Source organism: Gouania willdenowi, chromosome 4 (assembly GCF_900634775.1).
Source record: "Gouania willdenowi chromosome 4, fGouWil2.1, whole genome shotgun sequence".
In the NCBI taxonomy this organism is placed as follows: domain Eukaryota; kingdom Metazoa; phylum Chordata; class Actinopteri; order Blenniiformes; family Gobiesocidae; genus Gouania; species Gouania willdenowi.
Genome location: NC_041047.1, coordinates 31578078 through 31595531, shown reverse-complemented (window position 1 = coordinate 31595531; position 17454 = coordinate 31578078). Strand labels below are relative to the sequence as shown.

The following is a 17454-nucleotide window of genomic DNA, read 5'->3' as shown; positions in this document are numbered from 1 at the left end:
TTTTTTACAATACTGTTTCACTGTCACCACTAAAGGGCAGTCTTACAAAGGCCGATGTGTAATTTGTGGCAATGCATGGAGGCTCCTGATTATGGAGGAGTGCCACAATTAAATAATTACATCGTTCATTAATTAATAATTAATTAAATCCATTGTGCATTTCTTGTTAATTCTGAAAAGTGTGAAAGGCACACTGTGTAACTTTCGGCCACTCGATGTGCTCGACCTGTAACTTTCACGTCAAGTGTCGCTAGTGTCCACAAGCGCCGCAACATTGTCGCAAAATCAACAGTCAGTCAGTCGGGCCAGCCTCCCTTGTGTTATGCAAACAGAGCCAATCCTTCTCCCAAGGTTACAAGTCAACTACTAAAGGCTGGGGTGCAAAGCGGGACTGGGCTCACGCCGCCGAAGGCCCGGCGCTGCTCCTCCCTCGCCTCACCGCCGTCGTTGGCTCCCTTCGGCTGGGGTCGGGCGGATGGGGGACGGGCGACTTGGCATGCGCAGGGCGGTGTCCAACTTCTTTTTAGCCTCCTCAGAAGCAGTTTTTAACGTTTTTATTGCCTCGGCCATGACCAGGAGTCAAACAGGCGGAAAAATACTAGCAAAAGCCTTTAACCCAATGAGTATATCTTAGCCTGTGCTCAAGTGACTGCCGTAAAGTGATACGTTCTCCAGGTCACATGGCCACTTACATGGGCGGTATTTCAAGAGGGAAGCCCCGCTTGGAGCATTGATACTGTCAAGAGCTGTATATTGGCCTGAGGAATCATTTAAAATAACTCATGGCTCAACTCTTTAGGTCAAAAAGTCCACAATGTGCCTTTAAGGAGAAATATTTCACTATTTATGTATTTCATGGTCTGGTGTTGCGGCGCTTTTATCTGTCAAACTTGCTCGTCACAGTCTGTGGGGGCGGTTTCCTAACACTTGATTGGTTACCTGCATATCAAGTCAAGCTAAATCGATCCCTGACAATGGATTGAGGCAGAGCTAGTAAACATTATTCTGGTACACTGGGTGGCGCTATAAAATCTGTTCATTGGTTTTGTTCCATAGTCCTGCTTTTACATTCTCAGCGAGGTCTAAAAATCTCTCACCAACTTCCTGGAAAGTTCATGCCCGTCCTCCATCATCGTAGCCGCCATAATTGGAAAGAGTGTAAGACCGAAGCAATGGATTTGACTAAATTAATGGTAACCCCGCCCCTACAAAGTTTGATTAGCAACTTTGACAGAAAAAAAATATTCATGAGGCACTGCAACACCACACCATGAAATAGATAGTGACATATTTAGACTTTTCAGAGTGAAAATGAAATTCAAAATGGATTTAATAAATTTTTGACACATTTAACTAATAAACGGTGTATTTATTTATTTAATTGCGGCACTCCTCATCCTCCATACCTTTTTTTTTTTCCTTGTCTGCACATGCTGTCAAAGATCAACAGTACAAGAAGTGCAATCATTATGAGACAGCAATGCATGTTTTGTTATTGCAATAAAATAAATTGATTTATTTTATTGCTTAATTGTGACCATCACCTGCCCTCTCTAAGGAAGGGTAAGAAATCTTTTATTATAGGGAGGATATAAAAAGGGAGAGTAGTGTTACACCTAAGTGAAGAGGGAGGAGGGGGAAGGGGAGCAGGGAGGAGAGACTCAAGGTAGGAAATAGAAAGGGTGGGGAGAATAGATTGTTTTACAGTGAGGGTGAGATGTGAAGTTGTAGAATATATTGTGCTTATGTTGTGTAATCAAGCCAGTATAGTGACAAGTGTGAAGCTTAGCTAAAATGGTGGTGGCTGTGAACAGGGGGAATGAGTGAGTGTTAGTACCTAAAGCAGGTATTTGGGATTAACGTGTCTAAAGTTAAGCCCAGTATGAGTTTTATCCCACATCCCAAGGCGTGCCAGTGCATCGTAGACCAGTGTAAGTGCAAAAAACCACTACCGCAAACCCAGGAACTGCCCCGGGCCCGCAGATGCAGCCAGGCCAGCAGAAAGAGTGGGGGCCAGGGAGCCCCAGGCCACCCCCCCAGGGCCGAGCAACCCCCCCAGACGCCCCCAAGATCCCAGGCTGAGAGGCAGCCACCACCCCCCACACACACATCCGAGGAAGCCCCAAGCAGCCGAGCACCCAACGCATCCCGCCACCGACCCCAACCCCCTGCATCAGGAGGAGAAGCAGTGAACTTCCCTCTCTGTGATCCTGTGTTTTCTAAATGTTCAGGGGTGTCTTCTTTAAAAAACCAGAAACACCTGAGGTAATTTTGTATAGATAATTTACCAACTTGTGTCATTTCTTTATTTAAAAAAAAAAATAATAATAATGTTTAGTGGTGGGGATTTAAGATTTCTAAACTTATGGTCATAATAATGAGCAGTCAGATTTCTCATTTATGGCAGTGCCTTCAGGAAAACAGTTGGGTTGACAAAAACAAGCACAGACCTAGTTTTATCCGCCTCGGGCCAAATTTTGTCATTTTCTTTCTGACAGCTACATTCTTCTGAGAAGTAATCAGCTAAAAAGTAGCTTCGACAGGATGTCGTAACAACACAACAGTTCCTTCAACTCTCAATAATCAGAAACTTAAAAGAGGTCAACGCACCACTGTGTGGTTAGAGATCTTGCTTACAAAAAAAAAAAAAAAAAAAGACGCATTTGAAGAAAAATGTCGACATGCAGAAAAAATAAGCAGCTTTTTTTTCTCTTCCTGCTTGTGTGAACAGAATCATCTTCACTAGTAAATATTAAAACACAATCTGAATACAGCATTTCATATATTCATCCATATATTGTAAAGTACATGAAACAGTCATTTTAATAGCATAGGAACAAAATGACGTTTGTAATAAAAGTGGATTACAAAGTGACATTTGTAAATAACTCTTAAGAATTAGGTAACAGAGATGAAAATCTGTTGAATGTAAAAACACTGAAGTGCTATTTGTTCAAAGCTACAAAATACACATTGAGAGCAGGAAGTGTCTTTTATTTCCTTCAAGGAAAAGTACTATAAAATAAGTTACAGTACAGTGAATTTTGTCCATAACAACTTGAGTTCCTGTCGTGGGGCCTTTTGGAAGCTCAGACAGGAGGAGCTCAGTGTGAGGAACCATCGGCTCCAGCTGCGGTCTGCGTGTCGGTGGGCTCGTGATTACAAAAAACGCAGGGAAAAACAAAACAAAAGGTGAAATTAGTGAAGCTTCAACATGGTCTGTGTGTGCGTGACCTCTGTGTGTCCTTGTGCAGATAGAACTTTGTACTTCATGAGCTCAGAAACGCGGACAAACAAAAAGTTAAAACTATTTAAAATACTTCATGTGGTCACAGAGGCGGGCTCTCATACATCGTCGGCCGGCAGAGGAGGTATGTTGAACCTTGGTCTGGTGAAAAAAGCCATCTTCTCTCTGCAGACAAGAAGTTGTCATTATTCTTACAAATGTCTTATAGCTGTTATGGTGGACCTAAAAAACACTTAAAACATCAACTAAATATTCTATAAATAGGAAAAAAAGGATATTTGTACAGGACTAAAATAAAGAAGTACATTTTCATTAACCATTTTAGCCATTCATAAGTTTTCTTCTTTTCGCATGGGGCACATTTGATCTATTTGTTCAACATTAATGTTATGGTCATAGGCGGAGTTTGAGATTCTAGGCGGGTCGGAAAAAGAAAAAAATAGAATGAAATATATAGACTGTCTCGAGATCTGTGCCAACTACAGTGTGCATAACAAATACAAAAATATATATATATATAATTGATATTGTTGACTACTAAAATTTGAGTTGACGCGTCATTTAATGTTTTACATTATTGATCAAATCAGGCTTTCCTCTTCATTTTTGCTGCAGTACCATATATTAACTCACATTTACATTGTGAAGAAGAATTGCGCAACAGAAGAAGAACCAACCTAAAGCTTCAAAAGTTTGTGACCATTTCACTGAAAACATATACAAATACATTACACAATCTAAAACAAATGAAGTGAAATATTGTGTACAGTCACTGTGCCTTATAGCATTTAATATAATGTAAACAATATACAAATACTTTAAGAAATAATTTTTTTGGAAAAACTAATCAATACTTTTGACCACTGGGGGGGAGTTGGCAATGCTTCACCTGCCCCGCAAACTCTGTGTATGGCAGGGGTGCACAATACGTCAATCACGGAGGCATTTTGTGTAGATCGCACACGTGGGGTGCAAGACCTTATAAATGAATGAGAACAGCATAGTCAGTTGAGAGGGAGCTAGTGCACCAATGTGTTCATTTACAACCTCTAATAACAAGTAGAAGATGACCCATCGACCCGACCAGGCACTGTCACTACGGAAACGTTTCACGGAACAAATCCTTTCAACGTATATGTGCAACGCGTCTACACCATAGACTAAAAAGAATGGACGAGACAAGCTCCCCGGTGAGTGAAGCTATTATTTTTAGAGCTCCCCCTGCTGACTGGCTGCAGTATAGGTCATAAACCCCGCCTCCTCAATGATAACGGATGGGATGTGGGTCAAACTGTAAAGTTAAAATACTCGTCACATAAACCTAAACTCTGCTGTGATCATTAGTTATTATCAACCTATATTGTGTTCAAGTGTTTATTTTTCTGTGAAGTTTGTCTTAAATAAGTAATTTGAGGTTGAAAAATGGAATTTTACGTCATAGATGACGATGATTGACAGCCGCGGATCTTGCGTCGCTGTCTTTGTGAATAGCAGTTACGTCACAAATTAAAGCCGAGATGCCATTTAACTAGATATTTGAGTTAATATTTGGTGGTTTTGTACTGACCTCTATGATCTGAACAAGCCGTTGGTAGAATTTCCCGACAAGAAAGATACTTATGTTCTTGACATAGCTGGGCAGTATGCTAAATGGGCGGGGCGTGTTACCAGGGCTACTCCCACCTGACTCAACTGCGCAAACTCTGGCTCCAAATGACGTCAAACTTGCAAAATCGGAGCACCCCTAAGGGCCGTATTTTGGCTTCAAGGACGTTGAGTGGGAACAGCTACAGTGCACGTTTACACCCAGGCCTGATTGTTTGGGATCCTTTCAATGAATGCGCGAAACGCGTCTACCTCCGGTCGGCCTATTTTATGACAGTTTGTGTACTATTTAAAAGGTTAAAACCCTGCTATTTAGTAATAGTTAGAGTGAATTCTGATTTATATTGGTTTTCATCTTGTTTTTTGATTGTCAATGTAGTGTATTATGTTTTTACTTGTTTTTTTTTTTTAATAAACAATTAAAAACACCACAAAACAGTCACATATTTAAATGTGTACAATTAAAATATTCAACAAATGTCGTATGGTCGGTTTACATTCAAATATCACATCCCAGCAGCTCTGTCTTAAGGATTGCGAGTGAAGGAAGTGACGCATTCTACGCGCATGCGTTGAAAGGATCCGGTCCGTGAAAAAATTAGATAGTGACATGTACATTTATTATCAGCATCTTAAACACTGAAACGCTCTATGTGCTACTGACTGGCATCGCTTAATGTGCTTTTTATTGTGGGCAGTTGTGTTTAGTGCTTTGCATTTTAGAAATATTTTTCTTTATTGTGTTTTTTTAAACACATTTTAATCAAACTCGGTTTTTAAGGGTTACTGTTTCAATTTTATTTTTGTATTTTAATACAAAGTGGAACAAACAGAGCTGAAGTCAGCATCCAATGTAAACATATTTAGATCCAAGTTTTTTCTCTTTTTCTCTACTGATTATGACTGAGAGGGAGATTTAATGTTTTTACTACTGATTTAATGTTCTTATTGATTTTTAAACTGTTACAATTTTTTGTTGCACTTTTTAATCATGTAAAGCACAATGAATTGCCTTGTGTATGAACTGTGCCCTGCCTGCCTTGACCTAATATCATACAATATTGAACAATTATTGAATAATATATAATAATAATAATAATAATAACTAATAATAATAATAATAATAATAACTAATAGTGTAAACATAAAAATCGAATTATTTACAATTTTAACCCCACCAGCACAGTAGATCAGAAGAGCTGTCCGTGGTAGAAGTAGCTTGTGAGCCGAAAAAGTGTGTGGACCCTCTGTGTGTGTATGGTTATGGTGCCTTGATTTCATTATGACAAACTCAGCGCTGCCCCCAGAGGAGTAATTGGGTACCATCCCTGGCACATAGCTTTCGTATTTCCCAAACGAGTTTAAATGAAACGCTTGTAACCTGAACGTCTGCACTGGCAGCGGCTCCTTCTGACTCTGTCCTCTCATCTGCAGAACTTCTTTGGAGGCTTTCCTCAGCCTGCGCTCTGCCGCCTCCTCCTGACACTGCTCCTGCTGGCTCTGTCCAGCCTGCAGCAGAGAAGAGTGAGCAGCTGCACAGACTGAATGCTGAGCTGCTGCATTCTCACCTGTCGATGGGCCTCTCGCAGGAGGCAGCGGAAACGCTCGTCCCTCAGGGCCCAGTGAGGCAGATCAGAGGCCTCTCTGGAATGGGGGTCCTCCAGCCGCAGCTTGAGCTCCCTCAGGGCGCTCAGCTCCTCCATCAGCTGCCTCTGTCGGGTCCGACAGGCCTGGAGATCCAGCTCCAGGTCCAAGGAGGTCCGAGTGGGCTGCTCCACCAGAGAGGAGCGGTATGACTGCTGCTCACGGACACACGACAAGCAGAAGAGGAGAAAGAAGAGAAACTTGTCTCACATTTAGGACAAATTTTATGTCCATCACAAACATTAAAACAGAATAAGGTGAACCATCACTGACATTCTGCAACATCTTCTTTACACTTAGAGAACATCAGTGAGATAAAGGTCATTTGTGAAACAGATTGGTGTCATTTGTCAAGAAGCAAATTAAGTAATGTTCTTAAGGTGAATTAATAACATTTCACGTCAACACATTTATAATGAATTTGTGCTTAACCCTCGGAGCATCTTTGTGACCAAAAGTGAGATTTTGGGTGTTTTTATTTGTTTGCCTCTCAATATTCCAGTCATTTTTAAGGCTCGTTGTACACATTTTTGCCGCTATTGTTTTTTTTCATTTTTATTTGCGTAATTTCAAAGTCCTGTGTGTTGGAAGTGTATAAAAAAGGCGATAAGCATCATACTGACACTTAGTAACCTTGTGACCAAATTTGCCCCATTGACACCCATTGACACCCATTGTAACCACATGTTTTTCATACACTGTAATCATTACATCATAACGCTTTTTCAATGAAAACCTAATAGTTCAAAGCTTCTGCCTTCAGAAAAAAGGGAAATATGTTTTAGGTGTAATGACCCCCTACCAACCATTCAGTGAAGGCCTAGATTTCTTATCTTGCAAAATATACAAAGTGTACAAGTGTCATTTTTTCTTTAAAATTGTCCTTGTGCCAAAAATAACAATGCATTAATTTAAATTCTGCATCAATTAATGACACAAGGCTGTAATATTTTCATCAAAAATATTTCACTTTGGCCCCCATTTTTGGAAATACTGCATATTTATTGTTTTTCCTACTGAAAAAAATTAAAACATGGTTCCCCAGTTTTGCATTAAATTATGAATTTTGATAGAATTTTCATGGCTATTACAATTACAAAGTCAATTATTTGAACTCAATTACAATTTAATTTGGATTAAAATCACAATTACACAATAATTGTAATTAATTATCAATTATACAATTACAATTAAAATTGACCCCAACCCTGGGTGGAGTGCTGAGATATCTGCCTTCTTTAAAGCAGAACTAAGTAACTTGTGCTCAGCGCTCCCCCTCAAGGTCCCTTTTGCTTATGTCACTGTTGTAAAAACTCCACACCCCCCGCCGCCGGCCCCATCCCACAGCTACATGCACACCTTTGCTCTCCCAAGACGGTAGCAACCGATCACTGAAAAATCCTAATACAAAAGTGATACTAAGGGTGCATTCATACATACAGTATAGTCCCATGTGACCATGAACAGTATGAGGAAGAGAGACAAGTAAAATAAATGAATGATGTGGGAGTAATACAGAAATGTGTGTGATGTGTTTGTTTGTGAGCTGACAAAGCGGCTCTGAAAATGGATAGATGGATGGATAGATAGATAGATATTTGTGTGTGTGCTGCCTGATGGAGCACTGGGTTGAGTGTGTGTGTGTGAGTGCTTGTTGCCGCGACAACAGTGTGGGTGTGTGATTGCTGTGTGTCCGTTCCTCGGACAAAGGTCTTCTCTGCCTTTTTTTGCTGGCTCCGCCATGGTATAAGTTTGAGAAAAGTGAATTTGTAGACAACTGTGTGCTAGAGTTTAGATCCTTGGCCCAAGCCCGACCCGAGCCCGATCAGAGTTCGGGCCGAGCTCTGACCTCATTTTACAGCTCAGCTGTCGGGACGGGCTTCATTTTTCACTTTTTTTTAAAAATCTCTATTACATTAATATTATATCACTTCTATATTGTTGTGGTATCATTTCTAAAGTGATTTCTGCTAATAGTGGGACGGGATATTGACGGCGTTGTGTTGCGTTTAGTTCACATTCGCTGAATCATATTTGCTGATTTTGCTCATTCCTCACTTGCTGCTGGGGCACAGGGAAGAAATAATGATTGCGTGCTTCAGTCAGGTCTGCGCTCCACGCACGGGTCGCCCAGTCTGGTCTGCAATGCTGTAACGGACTGTGTTCTATGTTCTAGTTATGTTCCACTTGTGTGTATTCAGTGGTTAACTGATGCTGAGATTTCCCATGGCCGAGAAGGCATCATGGTTACGTGTAGCTTTCTCTGCCAATGTGTGTCTTTGTTTACACATGTTCTGAGTGTTGATTGGCTGGAAGGCTGGGGAAAAGGCGGGCATAAACGGGGAAAAAAGTGAATAATTCTGTCCCCACGGTAGTGTGAGTGTATGACTGTGTAAGACGGTTCTTTGTGTGTTTGATTGTTTATTTTTGGTGTGTTACTACGACCTCCATTAAAGTCTGTAAAACTGTGGTTAACAGGCACCGCGCTATTAATCTACCAGCAGCAATGCATTCAATAAAATCATTATTTACGTCGGGTTCGCTTTGGGCTCGGGCCTACAATTTAAGTTAATGGGTCAGGTCGGGCTGTTTTTTTTGGGCCCGATCTAACCTCTACCGTGTGCAGCCGTGGGGGTGGTCATAATCTAGCATTTGTTTGTATACCGTAAAGCAGTACGACTTGCCACCGAGTCAGAGGCAGGAAAGATACAAGTGCTGTTTTCTGGCCAGAGACGGCAGGGAGAGATGACAGACCCCCCAAATCACCCCATAAACACTTGTATTACCCTCACAGGGACTATGAGAAGAATTTATTAAGGTGAAAAATTTACTTAGTTCTGCTTTAATGTCCTGTGGTTCAACTATACCTGCTTATATCGCATTGTTCTTCTCTCCAGCGTGTTTCTGATAAAAGGGGATTTCTTTGGCAGAGTGGAGCTGTCGCTGTCACTGCGGTACAACTGCACACGAGGAAAACAGTCAGAATCCAAACTGAGATTATTTATCAAGACAGTGAAAGACTTCCAGCACAGACTCACCCTGCACACGTATTGACTCCGAGCACCAGGCGAGAAGGTCTGAGAGCGCACGATTGTACTCCCGCGCATGAAGGGAGAGGCGTGGCCCCAGCGGCCCCCTCTTTCTTTGGGTCGCACTCGAATCGGCTCTGGGTGGAGGCTCTCCGTCATCGTGGCCTTCTCCACCTACAGTGTGTGCGTGTGAGGGCAGCATTTCAACAACAAATACTTCTGCAATCAGACGACAAAGTGGAAATGTGGACTTTACTTTCACAGCAGGGTGTCTGCTGATTGGTTGTTCAAAGCGCCCTCCAGTGGTGGTGCAGACGCCCTCAGCACACAGGCGCTCTGAGCAGGTGGCTGTGAAGGCCATGCTGTTGCTGCAGCCGCTGTCCACCGATTCCGCCTGCCAGCTCCTGCACACACACAAACACACTCCAGGTAAAACAGGAAGAGGATTTTAAACTCCACACGTGATCTGCATCTTTCACCTCTCAGACAACACCTCCCCCAGCTCCCCTTTCCTCTCCGCACTGCGCTCCTCCTGGTGGGTGCTGGACGTGAAGCGTGTCAGCAGAGAGCAAATGCTGTCCTGGAAAGTCACACAACAGAGACATTTATTTCACATTCAAACGCTTTGATCTTTTCATTCAGAAATTAAAAACTAAAACCCTAGTTAGTACGAGCGGATTGTGGGTTCTGAAGGAATACCAGTTAGAAAAACAGTGACTTAAGGAAGGAAACAAGAAAACTAGAGCTGAAACAGTTTTATCAGTTAGAAGAATATTCACAGATTTTAATTTCTGACATTAATATCTAGCACACAAAAGATTGCGAGATCAATAGCCTTTATTTCACTACTGTTACTTCCCTTAAAGCATGTGATCCACTTTGAACAAGCTGTGTTTTCTCCCACATACTATTGAACTTTCTCTGGGTTAAAATTAATGTTGTGCCAATTCTGATACGCACCAAAAGGCTGGTATCAGCAAGTACTGACTATTATACAAGTAATTTGATTGGACAACAGACATTCCATGAGTGCTGATATAAAACAATAACAGCACTGGGACTTCTTATGGATCATATCACTCCACTGTACAGCTGATCTAAATACCGTAAACTACCATTACATCTTGGGCTACACACCGCAGTAAACTGTTACTACGTTTACACGGCAGGTCTTAATGCACAATTCTGATTTTTCCAAAAACATTGAGTGATTGTTCATATTACATATAAAATGTGTCTTCGATCAGTTTGGACTATGAACGGAATGCGACCCTGAAGTGACCTGCTTGCGCAAAAGAGGCACGTACAGTGTTTATGGAAGTAAATATGGAGGCGTCTAGTGTAAGACTGTGTCGCGCTGAGGAATGTTCTTTCCATCAGAAGTCAGAACGTCATAACTTTAAGGAGAGTGAAAAGTAGAGAACCAGGTTTATCACTCTAGCCATTTGGTGTGATGCTGCTACATCTTTACAACGAACTGTTTGGATGCAGAGTCGGAGTCAACAGTGGTTGGATAGGGATGTCAATGGCTTCAATGATGCAGAGTTCGTTAAAGTCTGAATTGTGTTGTTCAGACTGTCTTGAACAGATCAGATACAGGTCCTTATGGGCAACAAGATCAGATTTTGGTCGCATTTGCCTGCAGTGTGAACGTAGCCTGTGTGTTCTCCACTTGTGGAACTTATTTTGTTGGTGTAGCCAAAATATTAAAGAAACACAAATCTTAATATCTTGTCACTTATTACTGTTAACTAATAAAATGCGCTTGTTGAACTGTTGTATAAAAGCAATATCACACTTGAGGTTGTGCAGAAATATCAGCACTGGTGTGATTATCTCTGTGTTATGATGCTGACTATGACTGAATAACACCAGTGCTGAAATTTCATAACAGCACTCCCTCTCGTGTGATATTGCTTAATTACCACACCGTTGCCACTTACATCATCAAACCCTTCTTTAAACGCAGCGCCTTGTGTTTTTTTTGTATGGTTTCGTGTCTAGTGCATGCCGAGGCAAGCTATCGCTATTGGCCCGGAGCTGCCGCTCTGAACCAATCACAGGGCTCTGTTTTCATGTTGCCGAAAAACAAACAATCGTCCCTATTCATGAGAGAAAATGTTAGCGATTTCGAGGACCTGATTTTTTGGTGAAACACAGGTCATATATTTTTTTTAAACACTGTATCGGCATGTATCAATATTGGCTGATACAATGCATCTGGGTATCGGTATTAGCAACAGACAAAAAAAAAAAAAAGGTATCGGAACAACACTAGTTCAAATCCAGCTGCTGTTGTGACATGTTCGAATCCCTTTGGATGTCTCCATTGGGTCTCCTTTGGCTTCAATCTAAGCTGTACCTTTTCATTAACTACAGCATTCTCAAATTTACTCGTTGAATAAGAGAGAAAGAGTGAAAATACCTCCATGTAAATGAACTTATCTCAGCTCTCACGCTGTGAAGATGCACATTTAATCTTGAGTAAAAAAACATGTCACATGTCTGTGTGTTTATAGAAATAAAAGACATAGAACTACGGCCAAAAATTAATGAGTTCACTCATCTACATAAATTTAACTCAGTGATGCCTCGTACTGAGTTACTTTGTTTAAAAAGTAGCATGCTAGAGACTTAGTTACTGGTTACAGTCATGGTCCTGTTGGGAGCTGCTCAGTATTGATGAGTTATGAATACCTTCTGTTGTTAGAACATTATTCCAAACAGGCATTACTGTTCATCTATAAATAAACACATAGATATTGAGGAGTTTTTACTAAACAAAGAGGGACTTCAGTGATACCGATCTGATAGACAACACTGCCACCTGCTGGGAGATAAAAACCACTCCACAATGAACAGTAACAGGACATGCTTAGCTTTCCCAGTCAAAAGCCTCAATTTGAGCTATTTTTATAATAAACAATGGCTCAGAGTGTGTACAGAGTGAGAATATATTAAATATTGTTTTTAAATATGCCTAACTTTGTCATGTTGATAAACTTACCATAATTATTTGTTTATTTAGAATTTGTATGCAATATAACTGCAATTTTCTCTGTTCGGAATAAAATACATCATTAGAAAAAATAAAATTAAATGAAAAAGATGTATTACTCAAACATTAAAACACCTGACAGCAACAGCTTTGAAAGAAACACAGAAGAACTAACAATACAAATAAATTAAAGGACATTTATTAAAAACAAATATGATTCATAAATGAAACACAATTTTGCAAGTATGTATAAATCAAACATATATAAAAAATATCTTAAATATTAAATACTAATATAGGCTTTAATTTTAAACCTACAAACAGCCAGAAAAATGAAGATAAAATGGTGTATATTCTGAGAAGAATTGGTTTAACAATTTACTTGAAGTTTTATACATTACGTTGTCATTATTATCATATGACACTTTAAAGACAGCCTTCATGACACCTTATTCATGCTAATGACAAATAATGACAGCCTTATGTATGAAACTTAAAGGTATTGTTTACGATGTTTAACTTACGGGCGGATCATCAAGACTACTGGTCCTGCTAATTGTCAATCATGTTTACGTAAGGCCGTCGTACATGCTCGTGCCCAGTGCGCACCGGGTCCTTTGAAAATGTATTTTCACTTACCAGGGACGAGTCTGACATAGTGGGCAAAGTGTAAATCTTCTTTTGGTCAGTAAGCTTGTATGACCGATATCCACACCAACTTGTAAACAGAGCTGTGCACGAGGAAGACTGAGCTCATGCACGCTCTCCCGCCCACGTAGGTATGTTGCGCATGTGCTTTTTTTTTTTCAAAAACTGGAGAGGGCGTTTCTTTTCTAAACATCGTCCAAAATACCTTTAAGTAAAGTGTGACCGAAGAATTTAATTAATCTTAAAACAGGAAACCTGTCCAACTGCATTAAACAGTGAGGAAAAACACAAGTAATAACCAAGTGTATGATTAGCTGTGTTTTTACCACAGTCCTGGGCTTCTGCTCCTCATCCTGTCCATCTGTGTGATGTCTGCGATGACTGAAGCTCTTCTGCTCAGGTCTCTGTGGCTCCGCCCCTCCTTTCATCTGGACCTTCAGCCAATGGTAAACCATCTCTGCACTTCCATCACAGTCTCCCAAGCTGAGCTGGGCCGTGCCCTGCAGGAGCACCACACACACATTCAGCCACTTCATTATGAGCCTGTGGCTGCTGCTGAATCCCAGTGACTGACCAGCAGCTCCTCCTGAGCCTGAGGTCCCAGAGAGCACACGGACAGCTGCAGCGCACACACAGCCAGGGCGTTGGCGGGGACGGGAATACGGAATCCTTCGTTAAAACTCATCTGAGTCTGAGGCTCCAACGCTGTACAGCAGTAAAACGCACAGGCCCTACCCGCATCCAGTGGAATCAGGTGCACCTTCACATACCTAGAAAACAAACACACAAGAGTCTCACCTGCACCTTGAGGTTAGGTGTTTCAGTTATCCACAGGTGAATAAAAAACATGTGGGACAATTACATGCTCCCAGTGTCCTCTCATTGACCCTTATTTATCAACCATGTGTAAAAACGGGTGCAAATCTGACTTCACATTTGGTCGTACGACGGGACCAACGTTTGATTAATGAAACATTCGTATTTGACCAATCCCGGTGTACAAATGATCGGGTGTTGATAAATGCGGCGGCTGAATTTGATCGTCATTAACTTGTTACATCCTCCTGTTTTTCGGAGGCCACGCCCACTTTCAAACAAGAAAAGAAGAAATCGGCATCCTCACATCTGAGGTGGAGCAAAACAAAAATGTGCTTTTTGAATGTGTGGAAACTGGAATTTAGGAAGCTCATTTAAATGCTCTGATACCAAGCAGATGAAGTCTGCCCCCCTGTGTGCGCTGCGAGCAACTTCACAACAGAGATCCCGGAGACACACATGGATATGACGTTTATATCGGCCTCAGTCCACACGCTTTAGGCAATAAATATAACATTAAAAGAAATTAACAATCAAAACGGTTTTAAAAAAGCCTTAAAAATGACTAAGCGTGGACGGGCTGGGCTCACACCAGACAGACCCCCTACATGGACACTTCACTTCACTCCCAGGTGGTCTGGCTCACTCACTTGGTAAACCACACACCCATACCCAACCCTTGGGGGGCTGGATGGTGGGGCTGGGGGTGGAGGGGGCCACCGCCTATGCTACTAAGTAGTGGCACGGGGGCGGCACTCCCACCTCAAGTTGCCCTACCAATTCCTCCAATTTTAAAAGGAAAAAATAAATAAAAAACTGTTGTCCCTTATCTGTTTTTAATATGCCTTCAGCCAATTTGACCTATAATTCATCACATTACTCATTACTGCAATGCATTTGTAAAAATTCAAGGAACTATTTACATTTAAAAGCATGAATGAGGTCCTTTTTCCTCCGTAAAGCACCTCATTCTCCAAAACGTGCATAGCAGGGCTAAGTCCCATGTATGTATGCGTATGTGTGTGTGCGTGCGCACTGGGTGAACCTATGCACTCCTGATTGGACGATGGCGGGTTTATGAGATATTCTGTGAGAGGAAAACCAAAAAACTTTTTAGATTCATTTAATTTTGTTTAATTCGTATTAATAATCCATTTTGATCTGTTCTGAATGTGTGTCTGCTTGTGCTTAAATGATAGCTGAGGTTTGTTTAATATTTCATTATCAGTCTCAGTCAGATTTGGCTGTGCTGCAGCACAAATTTGCACACTCAGATTTGCGTACACAAGGTCAGACCTGACGTGTGATCTGATTGTAACTTGTACACTCAGATCTGAACGTATGAATGGTTGATAAATGAGGGCAATTGTGTGGAAAGGTGGACCAATGCACAAAGAAAGATCTTAAGTACTCACACTTTGTATCCATCTCTCATAAAGGATCTGTTTAGGTTCTTGAGCTGCAGCAGGTGCAGACGTAGAGACTGACAGCTGGACTCCCATCTGAGCCGAGACACAGACACGGATGGTACAGAGTTGATGTAGAGATATCTGCATCCATGTACAGACGACGTAGGTTTACTCACAGCAGCCCCAGTTGGATCTGTGTGGGCTCTATCGCAGGTGTCACCTCTTTAATGTAAGACATTTCCTCCAACTCCTCTGGCCTGTTGGAGAAGCACAACGCAGGTCAGCTCCTTGGAAATCATTTGTGTATTAAAAACTGGCTCATTTGCAGATAGTCCAACAAAAAATGAGAAGAATGAATACAAAATAATTCTTTAGAATAGGATTATTTAGAAAACGTCTACTTACTCAAAGATGTAAATAAAACTACATGAACCGTGTCAATCCTAAACTCTGACCCAACAAATAGAAATTATTTTACTTCTCGTCTGTATGCTAGGGGTTCCCACTACATAATTTATTTATCCTCTTACAGTAGACTAGAATCAACAAACTCTTGTCCCACTTCAATGAACCAAAAATTCCTGGACTACTAGAATAAAAACATGAATTCAGTCATCATTCTAACACATCCCAGCATTACCTATAAGTAGCCCAACCTGCAAAGACTGAAGAAAGTAACAAACACCATCTTTCATTACCATTCTCATCTATGGTAGAATTCATAGTGACAGACACTTGATCGTCTTTCTTTGGCAACGCTGTGAAACTTCTTTATATTTACAAAGCACATTTTTGACAGATGGAACAAAAATATTTAGATTGTTGGAACTTTTCCAACTTTGCCTATAATGTATTTGCTTTATTGCACTGGTTCTTTTTTGTCTCACGTACCCCATTTGCATTTTTTGTTAAATCATGTGTACCGCCTTTTCCTATCATAAGTACCCTCCCCATAATTTCATATGCTTTTTCATTTGTGGAAGTGCAGGCTCTCCTAAACCCCTAAATGTGTCTCAAACATTAGTTCACTTGGGCTTGATCTACAAATTTAAAACAATGAGTGGAATTTAAATTGGAGTTCACCTAAACTAGAACTTTTAGGTGATTACTTCAATAGTAAGTAAATACGGTATCCTATGTAAAATATAGCTAATTATTGTCTCCTATTGCCATAAGTGAAAAAATGGCCAGGCTACAACATAAAAAAAATCCTGTTACAATAAATTACAAGAAAATATAGTATTTTATTGAGCAATAGTAAGTACTGTTAGTTTGTGGTGAATTTGACAAAAAAAACTTTCCGAGTCCTCCCCGCAATGTGCTCCTGTTCCTATTTGGGAACCACTGCTTTAATGTATATTGGAAGAGTCAGAACAAAGCACATCATAATCCATAAGTGACACCTCCTTGTATTTTCATTCTAAATGACTTTTTCTGATGAAATCCTACTTGTGAGTTTCTTGGTTTACATTAAAAACCTGATTTAATTTCTACTCCGTTTGTTGCATTTCGATGTACAGTAGCTGTGAGGTAGAGATGCTTTATTTTGTTGTTGTTGCAGTTCTCTGCTCTACCAATGGGGGGTGCCAACAGCACAGTGTTTTGGTTCAGTAAAGGCCAAGGTTGGGGTCAATTACATTTTTCAGTTACAATTACGTTTTCAATTACCCCTGTTCAATTACAATCCAATTATGATTACAGGGACCAGCACTTTTTCTAATTACGATTAAACTATACTTATTTCTTTATCCTCAGAAAGTCAATTACTATCACCTTCTCAATTACTGAAGTTCATTTACAATTAATCACAATTACTGAGCCTGAAATAAAGAACCTAATGAAAGTTAACCATACTCTTGTGTTAGCTTTCTGTTAGCATCTCTTATGATAACAGGTCATAAATCAGCTGTAAAATACACTAAAAACAAATATATATCATTGAATTTCTTTCCCATCTCTTGGTTACCTTGTTAGCAGTGGCGGCTGCTGGTCTTTCATGCAGGGGAAGCTCATTTTCTGCCTACTTCAGAAAATGTATCTGTTTATTTAAATGTGAAT

General features: G+C 40.6%; 1 protein-coding gene across 2 annotated transcripts in view; it reads right to left on the bottom strand.

The window, feature by feature from the left end:
* Nucleotides 1-2977: 2977 nt before the first annotated feature.
* wwc3 (WWC family member 3) overlaps nt 2978-17454 on the bottom strand; it is a 54347-nt gene continuing 39870 nt past the window's right edge. Inside the window, exons 13-23 of one of the 2 annotated variants that reach the window (XM_028444827.1) lie at nt 15573-15653; nt 15403-15489; nt 13746-13941; nt 13498-13671; nt 10005-10105; nt 9782-9929; nt 9535-9699; nt 9364-9456; nt 6421-6651; nt 6234-6361; nt 2978-3412 (exon numbers count right to left, since the gene is read on the bottom strand). In XM_028444827.1, the coding sequence (XP_028300628.1) occupies nt 3346-3412; nt 6234-6361; nt 6421-6651; nt 9364-9456; nt 9535-9699; nt 9782-9929; nt 10005-10105; nt 13498-13671; nt 13746-13941; nt 15403-15489; nt 15573-15653 (1471 nt within the window). In that variant the 3' untranslated portion in view covers nt 2978-3345. Of the gene's footprint in view, nt 3413-5758; nt 6362-6420; nt 6652-9363; nt 9457-9534; nt 9700-9781; nt 9930-10004; nt 10106-13497; nt 13672-13745; nt 13942-15402; nt 15490-15572; nt 15654-17454 lie in introns of those variants that run through there. The other variant, XM_028444826.1, reaches the window with a different exon arrangement.